Source organism: Lepidothrix coronata, unplaced genomic scaffold (assembly GCF_001604755.1).
Source record: "Lepidothrix coronata isolate B3197 unplaced genomic scaffold, Lepidothrix_coronata-1.0 Scaffold28, whole genome shotgun sequence".
Taxonomy (NCBI): domain Eukaryota; kingdom Metazoa; phylum Chordata; class Aves; order Passeriformes; family Pipridae; genus Lepidothrix; species Lepidothrix coronata.
In genome coordinates, this window is record NW_016690208.1 from 2357325 (window position 1) to 2368866 (window position 11542).

General features: G+C 48.8%; 1 protein-coding gene across 4 annotated transcripts in view; it reads left to right on the forward strand.

Moving 5' to 3' along the window:
* FUBP3 (far upstream element binding protein 3) overlaps positions 1 to 11542 on the forward strand; it is a 38423-nt gene extending 26881 nt beyond the window's left edge. For 3 of the 4 annotated variants that reach the window (XM_017810299.1, XM_017810300.1, XM_017810301.1), the window contains 6 exons: positions 3761 to 3921; positions 4568 to 4641; positions 5154 to 5230; positions 8885 to 8956; positions 9640 to 9767; positions 10756 to 11542. In XM_017810299.1, the coding sequence (XP_017665788.1) occupies positions 3761 to 3921; positions 4568 to 4641; positions 5154 to 5230; positions 8885 to 8956; positions 9640 to 9767; positions 10756 to 10764 (521 nt within the window). In that variant the 3' untranslated portion in view covers positions 10765 to 11542. The remainder of the gene's footprint in view (positions 1 to 3760; positions 3922 to 4567; positions 4642 to 5153; positions 5231 to 8884; positions 8957 to 9639; positions 9768 to 10755) is intronic. The other variant, XM_017810302.1, reaches the window with a different exon arrangement.

Genomic DNA, 11542 nt, shown 5'->3' on the forward strand with positions numbered 1-11542 from the left:
AATGCACTGACTTATCAAAGGAGGTGTATTTAATTGTTCTATCTGCTTATTTCAGAAAGAGTGATATGTGCCTTAACTGGTATTTAGGTAATCACAGTTGGCTTTTAGCCTCAGCAAATGGAATAGGAATAGACAAGCTACACCGGGAAAGGAGGCAGAGATCTGAGGGCATCGTGACATGTTTCAGTGCCTTGGAGTTTTCTGGGCAGGACTGAGCTTGTGATGAGATGTGGTGTGGCCTCTTTCCCCTGCTGCACATCACTGCTGTTCCCTGCCATGTGTCTGACCCCACAGCACCCTGAGCTCCTGCCTTGTTGGATGACAAGGGACACGGGCAGGTCAGCCACGTATCTGCAATTGTTTTCAGATGTTGTTCTGTGCCACAAACCTGAACACTTTTTTCAATATGAAAACCCACCTGCTTTCCCCATTATGCAGAAATTGCAGGGTGATTGTGCTTGTCCTCACTGAACAGGCCAGTTGGGCGAAAGATCAAGCAAAGCAAATTTTAAGCCCATGAGTGAGACTTATATGTACGGGAAAAGCAAATTATAATGAAACTTTATTGCTGTATCCATTAGTCATCCTTAATAAAGGATCAGAAAAGGTCACTTGTTGTTCTGCAGTGCACTGAAGTGGAGCATTTGTGACTACAGAGAGCACTGCGTGCTGAAAAGATAAATGCAGGTAGTGGAGAGAACGTCCTACCATTCAAGTGCAGGGCCTGGCACAGCCTCACTGGGGGGTGAAGGGTGGCTTTTTACCTTTGTTTCCACAACAGCAAAATAGGGATTCTTACCCAGCCAGATCAGAAGCTTTCTGGAGTGACTAATTACTAGTTGTATGGTGATTTGAGTGCTTGTAGCATTGTAATACCACCTTGTAATCGGTGTTCTCACAGTGCCTATGCTCTTAGGCTGCTGCAGCCTTCACTTTTGTCAAGTGAGTGATGGCTGTAGTGTTGCCTTTTGGGGCCTGGATCGGCATGGATGTGCTACACTCTCCATACATTGATGCAAGACAGCCAGTTCTTGTTGCTTCCTGTGCAGGGCAGAGGGGATCTTAGTGGGTCTTTTTTTTAATAGTGACCAATTATAAAACAGTTACTCCCCTTTATAGTTTCTGAGCAGTTTCCAGCTTTTGGGTGTTTTTTCCCACTAGGTTACAGGACAGGACTGCTGAGCTTCTCTGTAAAATCTGGCTGAGGCCTCTGGACCATCAGCTTGATCTCCAGATCAGCACCTAAGCCATGGGTGCCCCGGGCCCCCAGTGTGGTGTATGTGATGTGGCCACGTAACTGCTGCTGTGCTTCCAGCTCCCTGTGACCACTTGAGACAGGGAAAAGAGGGAGATAGGGAAGTTTCTTATCTCAGTTTCTGCAGCACATGTGGTAGAAGGTCTAGGGCCCTTTTCCTATGGACATCACTTCTCAGCTTGGGAGCGTGAGCCTTTAGGAGCCGACAGGGCTCCCCGTGGATCCTGTGCGTGGCTTTTTCCTCTAGAGGGTGGGTAGGTGCAGCTTTTCCCTTCCAAAGGCCCCGAGGAAGGGTGGAGGCAAGCGTCATACACATGTCAAGCGCTGTCTGTGTTTTGGTGGTGCTTGGAAACAGCCCTCCCTGGGCCCCCCTGGATTTCCATGATAAATACGGCGATCCTGACAGATACCGCGGCCGGCCCGGCGCTTGTCAGCCCGGCTTTGAGCAGGTTTGATTAATTGCTTTACGATTTCACGTCCAGCCGGGAGGCCGCTCCTGGATCCCTCCTGCCCCCCATCAGGTGGAAGAATGGAGCGGGATGAATGCCCTGTAGACAGCCACCATGTGCCGAGCGGGTCACCTCGCTGTGGGGAGGATCGGCTCCTTCCGGCACCCGGCAGCATCACGGGGGCTGCGTCACTTCATTTGCATGCTCCGGAGGCTGGGTTGGGATGGCTTGGATGGGAGGGAGCGCTTTGGCATTGTAGGAGGGTAAGGAGGACAAGGGCACCAGGTCCTGGTATGAGAATAGGAACTTGCAGCCTCCCTCGTGGAGCGGCAGCAAACTTGATCCTGTGCTATGGTCTAGGAGAGACCTGCTGTGGAAAGAGTCCCAACAACCACGGACTTGGTGCTGAATGGAGCAGTGATTTAAAATCTGTATTACCCCTTGCTTCCAGCTTGAGAGTGCTTCAGTTTCTAATCCCCTTTTGGAAGGAGAAAGTGGTCTGCAGTGCAAGTAGCAACCCCTGGTTGTCCTTCGGTCGCCCAGTAAAGAAGTTCTGCCACTCCTTCAAACTATGTTGCCTGAAAGAGTCCTCTGTTTTCATTAAGCAGATGAAATGGCTGTTGATTCAGATCTCACCTCAATATGTAAAAAACAGAGCTTCAAACAAGTCTGCATCAGACAAAAGCATTACATGGAAAAAAAAAACCTTCTTGGTTTTGAAACTTCATCTTCCCCCTTTCCCATGCTTGACTGAAAGTAAGTGGGTTGGCTTTTGGCTGCACAGTACAATCCCTGTTGTCTGCCCAGGGATGTGACACGACTATCTTTTGTTAAATGCATCTTCAAAAATTCATTTAGAAAGAGTTAATTGCCCTTTGGCAACTTTTCCTCCTCCCTTCCCCGAGAAGGCTTTAAAATGTTAAAAAGGTCACGAGTCCATTACAATGAAATGAACAAGTGTCTGCAACATCCACAGTTTGTTTTGAAGTTGTGCTGGATGTATAGAGATGGAAATGTGAGCAAAATTGAGGAGATTATTTTGGGAGACTCTTTTTAATTAAAACCAGACACAAATCTCTGGTGAGTTTCCTTTGCTCTCTGTTCTGCTTGCTGTTTGTCCTTTGGGCTGATGACTTTTTGGTTTGTGATTTTAAAAATTTTAAAACCTCTTCCTATCCTGCACCCTTTAATTTCTTCAGTTGAGTGGAGCTGCTCTGTAAGTTGTGTGAGCTTCCAAAAGAAGAATTGAACCATTGTAACATTGGCTGAGGCTTTTGTTAAGCAAATTTCATGAAGAGACCGGGACCTAGCAGGTCTTGAGGAAATCAGATCCACTGTGACTGGCCCTGCTGCATCCTGCTGGAAGCACTCCTGTGCTCTTGTGTATCCAGATGGCAAACGAGCCAGACATGTTCACTGCATGCACAGCTAACTCTGAAATAGCAGGAGACAGCCTGGAATCCTGTGCTGCTGTGGTTGTGGAGGGATGTGTAGCTGCGGGGTGAAAGCAGAGGCTGCTTTAGGGCAATAACCTATCAAACAGCACGTTTGGGAGAAAGCTTAAGCTTTGTTCAGCTACAAGGTATGTGGCTGGTGGCTTTTTGCTTTAGTGATGATAAAAAAAGAAAGCACAGCAGCATGTTTTGGTTGCAGGTTATCTTCTTTTCTGGAGGATTTCAACAGCTGTGCAAAACCACCAGAATTCAGTCAGTGCAGTTTTTGCATCTGCTTTGTCAGAGTGTATCCCAGCCATGCTGCATCTTGTTGGGATGTGTGCACGCAGGGGGGCTGTGTGTTCTTAAAGCAGCACTGTCCATGATGCCATGACCCAAACTTGCAGTAGCTCATGGCTGCAGGTCATGTTTGTGGCACGTTAAAGGAGCAGCATGAGCCCAGGTACTGTGGTTTCTTTTGCTGTTGCCATCCTCAGCCCACCTCCTGAGGCACACAGAAGGCAGCTGAAACCATAATTTGCCACCAGAACCTGACTCCTCTATGGTTTTGTGGAAAGAGATGCAGGATATCCCTCCTTATGTCTTGATTTTCTTTTCTTCAGGTGGTGAGAACATCAAGAGCATAAATCAGCAGTCGGGAGCCCACGTGGAGCTCCAGAGAAACCCACCTCCCAACACAGACCCCGGCGTACGAATATTCACAATCAGAGGGGTTCCCCAGCAAATCGAGCTCGCTAGACATCTCATAGATGAGAAAGTTGGTGTAAGTTCCATCTCTCTTGGTCTTCATCTGTCTCTTCCAGACGTGGTTTAGGTACCTGTAGGCCTGGATTTGAATATACATGCTTACATTATTCAGCTTCAAAACCATTTGCCTGTTAGCAGCTGTCTTGAACTCGATGGCCCTCCAGCATCCATTGGGCTGAGTTTTGCTGTGGTCCCAGAAGGATCTGACTGTTGATATAATCATGGGTAGTGTATACAGTTATGTGAGAGGGAAGAACAGCAATAATAAGGTATGAGAAGGCTGCCAAAGGATGTTTCTGAAGGGAAGACAACAGTGTTGCTATGTTAAAATGACGTAATCCTGGCAGCATCATCCTGAAAGCAAAACATTCATCTCCCTGCTCCAGTAAATCCAGGATGACTTATCTTACACTTAATGCAGTGCTGTGGTATTGAAGCTTAATAATGTCAGGCTGCAGTACTACTTTGGTAAAAAAGTATGGAAAATACTGAACTAGGGCATAGGAAAGCTGAAAAGCAGCCTTCATGCTTGAGAGAAGGCTTGACACCAGCCTCAGGATCCACGTGTCCCAGGCTGTTTTTTCTCCTTTCTTACTACTCATAAGAGCTGCCTCCACCCTGTACTTGGAGCTGGCATTAAATATTTGTGGATTCTGTGACAGGGTACCAGCATGGGTGGACCTGGAGGATTTGGTCAGAGTCCGTTCAGCCAAGCACCCGCTACACCTCATCAAAAGTAAGCTGCTCCATCTCATCACCAACGGGCTGGGGGGGAATGGCTGGGAGCCAGGAAGTGTTGGGAGAAGGTTGGAGGGCCCTGAAGGGGTGGGATATAGCAGAGCCTTCTATAGATTGAGCGTTCAGAAGCATAAGCAAGCAAGCTCAATCCTTTAAGCCTGACCACGGGAAAAATTTCATCTATTAAATGATAAACCAGGTAGGTATTGGCATTTCCAAAATTCGTGTCTCTAGTGCAGTGAGAGCATGGGAAGAAGCCTGAACTGCATGGAGCACAAGGAATGCTGTTCAAGTGTGATGTATCTTCATCTTGGCTTCATGAACAGACTGACACCAAGGCAGTACATAGCAGTTCACACCTGCACAGCCTTTCCTTCTGTTCCCATGTTCACCTGTTTGCTCAGCAGCTGCTGACTATGAGTTACAACTTCTCTCCTGTGGGCAGCTTCATGTCTGTGGCCTGGTAAGTATTTTACTGTCTACTTGAGCATGGCTTTTTGTCCTCTGCAGTGGTCCTCAGGCGTTCATGACGCAGGGCTGGGGCAGTACCTACCAGACGTGGCAGCAGCCTGGACAGCAAGTCCCAAGTAAGTGCCAGGACCTGGGCTGGAGAAGGGTTGGTGTTTCCTTTGCAGTTGCTGCTTCTTGCCTGTGAAAGGCAGGTCCACCCATGAGACCACGTGTGTGAAAGCAGCAAAATGATTTCCTGAGCAGAAGAGTTGTGTGGAGAAACGTGGTGGTGTTTGAGCTCAGGACGAGCTGAAGGCTGTGGAAAACTGCAATGCTTTTTGTGTGCTAAACTGCTTACTGCCTCTCTCTGCTCTTTGGGTAGAAACTTGGTCCCTGCTGTCTGTTCCTAACGAAAACATTCCTGCCTCAGGCTCTGTTCTCCCAGGATTCTCCAGGCAAACACTTGCCAACCCCACTTCCCCCTGACAGGCACCCAGTGTTGCTGCTGAGCCCTCCCATCTCTTTGTTCTTGAGCTTATCAGTTCTTGCTTATTTTCTTTCTTAATTACTCCTTATGAGCTCTTCTCACTGTTCAACTCCCAGACTGATGGAAAGGAGATGGGGAAAGTGGAAGAAAGGTTAGGCAGGGCTCCTGTACTGGTCATTTTTTCCTAAAAACCTGCTTAGTCAAAATTGAGCAGTTTGGAAGGGAAGTATCCCTTTTCATAATAATTCAGTAAATGCTAGTGGTGATGTTGTAACTGCACCATCCTGTGTCCTCTACTGCCAGAGGAGTGTATTCTAAACAGATCAGATTTATGTCTGCTGGCTAATCTCAAAGCTCATGTGGTGGTGGAAATGTCCAACAGACACAATCATAATTTTTCAAGAAATACAGGTTTTTTGCTGGCCTGGTCTCATGAAACTAAAGCTAAGCACCAAAAAGTGTGTGTGGGGGGGTAACTTTAAAGGGGTTTGATGACAGATGCTTTTCACTGTCTTAAGACTGATTTAGCAGTTAAGTAGATTATTGACTTCAGTGTAAATTCTGCTCTTTGAGGTGCCTGAGGTAGAGGAATCATTGGAGGGGCAATGCCTGCAGTTGCACTTGTGATTCCCTGTGACACCAACCACCTTTGAATGTTTATGAAATCGTGAATGTATGAATTTTGAAATCTCAGTGCTGCATTGTTAACTTGGTGCACTTCTGAAACACAGGACATGGGAAGTGTGTGTTAAACTCTGGATGAGTAATTGCTCCTCAGCAATTACAGTCTAAAAAATCATGACTTTTCCTTTGAGCTCCAGGGACTTGGAGGTCAGTAGTTGTTCTGCTTTCTGACAGTAAAATGCAATGGTGGGCTTTATGGACTTTTCTGCTGTACAGGAATGGAATTGTATGGTACTGAAGAAGAGTATTTTCTCCTTAGCTTGTTTTACAGGAAAAAAATGTTATTCCACTCGTTTCCTTTGCACCCCCAAAAGCTCTGGACTTCCCTGAGCTTTGGGAAGCAGAGCAGTCAGTGCAGCAGGGAAAACTCTACAAAAAATCTAATTTTTGTCTTCCCATAAAGCCTTTGAATAAATGCTTACAGAATGTGCATTGCTCTTTGCCTTGCAGGATGCCTTCTAGAAACTCACCTTAGTCACGTAACTCCTTTCTCTGCTCCCTGAAACATCCCCTCATCCTGCCCACCAGCCACTGGGGAGGGAGAAACCTCCCTTCCTGCTACAGTCATGTCTCAAGCTCACCCCTCCTGGCTTTGGAGCCTGGTATAGGAAACACAGCCCCCTCAAGCCCCCTGATGACCCACAGTGCAGCTCATAGCCCAGTGATGGCAGCTTTGCACTGTCAGGTTTCTGGTGGCTCCCAAGACCCGTGGAGCATCCTGCCTTCCCACTGTCCTTCCCTGTGTGAGTTTAGCCCCACAGTGTCATCTTTTGGGGGCAGATATTTTATTTCTGCTATTGCACCTGATGGATGATGATGGCTCTCGAGTTCCATGTCTGCTTAGGATGCTCCCTGTTCCTGTTTGTAGCCAGGCACACTGAAGGCAGCCTGAGTAAGGAGAGAGGGCACACACAGTAATGCTTTAAGCAGCCTTCACCACTTTCCTCTGCTGCAGATCACAGTGGTGCCCAGGCAGGCAAGGTGGAGCTCACCAAGGCGTGGGAGGATTCTTATAGAAATAATAGAAACTTTTAAATAGAAACTATGTAAATACCAGCTTTTGCACTTTTTAATTTGAAAACAGTGCTGTGAAGGGTCCCTTCCCCAAGTGCTGCAGCCTGTGTGTCACAGCTCTGTTAGCCCTGTCACCGCGCCGGCGTCCTGGGGACAGCCTTGAGTGCCCTCCTTGTGGGAGGAGGGGCAGACCCCCACCCCCTACACATGTATTTAGATTTTAATTACTTCCCCCATCTTAAATAAATTAACTGGCTGGGGAAACATTTTGCTGTGAAATGCATTTAGCTGCGTGTCCTTTCAGCCTGCTGCGGACTGTAATTCTCCAAGAAGAAAAGGCATTGAAGGAGGTCCTTTGTTGGCATTAGCAGGTGGACAGTTGAGGCAGCCTTGACCTCTGCCAGAAAAGGTCCTGACTTGTAGCGTTGGTCAAGTCTTTTAACCCGCTTTTATGCCCCTGGACAGGACTCTGCTGCCCTGTTCCCTCCACCCACTTCACACTTGCAGTGTATTATTTCCCCCTTCCCCCCACTTCAAAGCCCCCCCTCTGGCCGGGGCCAGCCTGCAGTGGGATGGGCTGGGAAGAGCTCTGCTCCACGCGTGTCCTCTGTCCCTGCCTGCTGTCTGGGTCCATACTGGCTCTCCCTGTGCCTCCCTGCAGTTCCCAAATGCTGTGTTTGCTGTTCAGGGCTGTTTGTTCGCCGTGTGTCTCGCCGAGGGCTCTGTGCTCACAATGGGACCGAGGGCAGTGTGGGTGTCCTGCCTCTGCCTCGCCGGGCTGGGCTCTCCCCTGCACTCAGATGTGCTGGATTGAAGGTGTCTTGGTGCTTCAAAGGCGAGGAGTCTGTGCTAGGTGGAGCCCAGGGTTTGGAGTCTGTGAGCAGGCAGTGGCACTGCTTCCCTTGGAGCAGTGTGGGAGTCTGGAGACAGTGCTGTGAGCCAGCTGGGGCTCTTGTGGCTCCCTCTCCGGGTGGTGTGTGGGGTGTGTGCTGAGGGCAGGTGGTGCTGGCTGTGCCTTGTGCCGGGCTCTCGGCTCTCTGAGGAGGCAGGAGTGGTGTGGCTGCCCTGGAGCTGTGTGCTGGGGCAGGCTGTGTGCTGAAGGCTCTCGTGTGGGCACACTGGGGCTCTTCCAGCTGTGCTTCGCTGAGGAGAGTGGGGGTGAAGGATGCAGCCCCTGAAAAACAAGTGAGGTGACTCAAAACACAGCCATTTCCTTGGCAGCTCCATGGAGGTGACAGGTTTCAGCTCTGTCAGGGGTCTCCCCTCCATCCCTGTCCTCTTTTCAAGTGGACTGACAGCCCAGGGTGGCTGGTGTGCAGCTGAGCAGCTCCCAGCCACGTGCTTTGGCTTGAGCAGGTCCCAGCAGGGTGAGACTTGGCTTCATGCCTTTTAGCAGAGCACAGGTGAGGTGAAACCAGGAACTTGAGCTTTCCCTCGGCTTTCCCGAACTGAAGATGCCCAACAGTATAGGAAAGTGGAAGCTGAAATGTCAAATCTGGGCAACTGTGATAGATCTAGGACCTGTCTAGTGGAAAGGTAGATGTCACTGGCTGGAAACTGTCACCTCTTCCATACTGATGTGCCCCTTGTTGTCATCTTTGCACAGGCCAACAGAGCCAGCAGCAGAACAGCCATCCCGATTACAGCAAAGCATGGGAGGAGTATTTCAAAAAACAGAGTGAGTGAAACAGGCTTATTGGAGATGAATCAGCTCTTGTTACAAAGAGAACTCTAATCCAATGACTTGCGTCTCCGTCCCTGCCATTATTGGCTTCCAAACCCCCTTTGGTCCTGTCCTGTTGGTGATGGTGCATGTAGTTCTCCCACGGAAAGCTCTTGGTGCCTCGGGAGAGCTGCTCCCACTGATCCACGGTCCCCAGCAGACCTCCTGCCCTGCTTGCAGCCAGCCTGCCTGGGGGAAGCATAGAGCACACAGGAAGCTGATGCTGGCAAAATCCAGGGAGCTGGAGCTGGGTTGTGAGAGGGTAGGAGAGCTCGTGGAAAAACATGGGCCTGGCTTGTTCCACTGCGTCACGGAGCGCATGATCCCGACTTCTGGACTTGCTTTGGACACTGTGCTGCTGGAGGCTTTGGGCCAGGGTGACGGGTGCAGGCTGTCAGCCTGTCCCTGCAGCTGCAGGAGCGCTCTTGGTGCTTTGTGCCTGCTCTTGGCTTGTCCCTCCCGATCCAGCTCAGAGCCCGTCCCGCCGTCCCACGCAGCGGAGCCGGTGTCTCTCTCTCAGGTGTCTGCAGCAGTTGGAAGGGGCTGGCTCTTCTTTAAGCTTGACAAAAGGAGATCCTAACCCTGGGCTTGGACTTAGAGAATTGCTCATCTCTCCCTTTTCCCGTCTCTCCCTCCAGGTCACGCTGCCAGTGCTGCTCCTCAGGCAAGTTCCCAGCAGGACTACACGATGGCTTGGGCAGAGTATTACCGACAGCAGGCTGCCTACTACGGGCAGACACTAGGGCAGGCTCAGGCACACAGCCAGGTCTGTATTCACCCTCCCTCAACCCCACTGCTCTTTCCCTTGGGGAATTGGGTGTGTTGGCCTTGGCCTGGTGTGGGGACTCTCCTTTGGGTTCACACGGTCAAGCAGAGATATTTTTTGGCTGAGGAAGTGATCCCGGAAGTGTTGTCTCAATGGCAGAGTCTTATTTCCCTGTACAGGGTGAGGATGTTTTTGGGAGAGGACTGGGAGGTTATTTTTTTTGTCCTGGGAGAACCCCAGGCTGTTGTGTGACTTTGGGGAAATAAAGCAATGACTGAGCCAGGCTGATGAGTAGCACAGCACTGGCACATCCCGGGACCGTGTGTGCAGGCTCTGCCTTTTGTGGTGCTGGGACAAGAGCTGTGCACTCACCAGCTCCCTGTGCTGAAAGGGAGACCAAAACTCTTGAAAAATAATTTGAATTAACCTGCTTTCAAGGAAAATCTCACCTCAGCTGTCACTCAGCCCACCGGAGGGGTTGTATGGAGTTTATCCCACAGGCCTTTCCCGAGCACCAGGCTCGCAGAGCAAACAATAAAGCAAAAACTCTGTGCAAAGCACCTTAGCGTGATCAGCCCCTTCTCCCCACTGATCCACGTTTAACTCTGGCTCCTGGGAGCAGGGGTTGGTGTGGATGCCGGCAGCAGCCCCGTCCCCAGGCAGCTGCACTGCCGAGGTCGAGCGGGGCGAGCCGGTGCCGCTGTCGGCGTTGCCGCCGGCGCTGGGCAAGTGTGACCTGGAAGCGGTGGGTGATAAAAGGGAGTTCCCTTCATTCCCCTCTAAGTCTGGCCCACTAGAAAGAGGGATCTTGTTTGGTAAGAGGAATGCTGAGAAGGAGGGCTTTGGTAGGGGCTCAGAGCATCCTTTGAGGTCTGTATCCCGCTCGGCTGGAGCGGGGACAGACCTGTGTCGGGGGAGGAGGGCTCGGCAGCTTTGGGAATTTGCTGCCACTGAGTAACTTTTCCTTTTCTCCCCTCTCTCTTTCCAGGAGCAGTAGAACAAGGTCCTCGTGGCAATTTTTTTCTCTTGGAATCATTGTGGAAGAAAACCTTTTTGTAACAGAGGTTTCTAGATTTGCAACATTTTGATGAAGACTTTTCTGTTTGTGAAACACTAGCTGTAGGATAATCTATACTGAACTTTTCTAAGAATCAGGAACAATTAGTAATGTACTAAACGTATGGACATGCTGGTAATTTTGTTTCCAAATTTATATTAAAAAAAAAAACAAACCTCCGGGATTCTTTTTGGAGAGAAGCCAGAGAATTTGCAGGCACCAAAACGCACCCCAGAGCTGTGACATTTCAACATGTGGGTTTTTTTGTGTGTTTTTGTTTTTTTTTTTTTTCCTTTTAATTTTCGATCTTTTCTGTTGACACAGAAAGAGTGGCTTGGAAGTCTTAGGTGTGGTATGTAACAAATCTTAAAAAGAAAAAAAAAAAAATTTAAACAGTATTTAAATATTCTTAAATATGTAAATTCATTAAATGTTTTACTTCTAATTTCTTGTATCTTGGCTGTCTTTGATTTTATTGCATTTTTAAAAAACTGAACTATGATATGTATTGTAATTAATGATATGAATTCTGTATTGAGACAGTTACTGTTTGCAAGTTCTGGGCGGGGGGGCATTTTGTAGGGTTTGTATAATTTCTAGAGTCTAAAGGGGTAATATAAAAACGTGTTAATTTTTTTAGCAATACATTTTTTCATGTCTCCATTGCTAGTTGCATTTATGTATCTAAGACCTCCAAGCTTGTTTAAAAAAAAAAAAA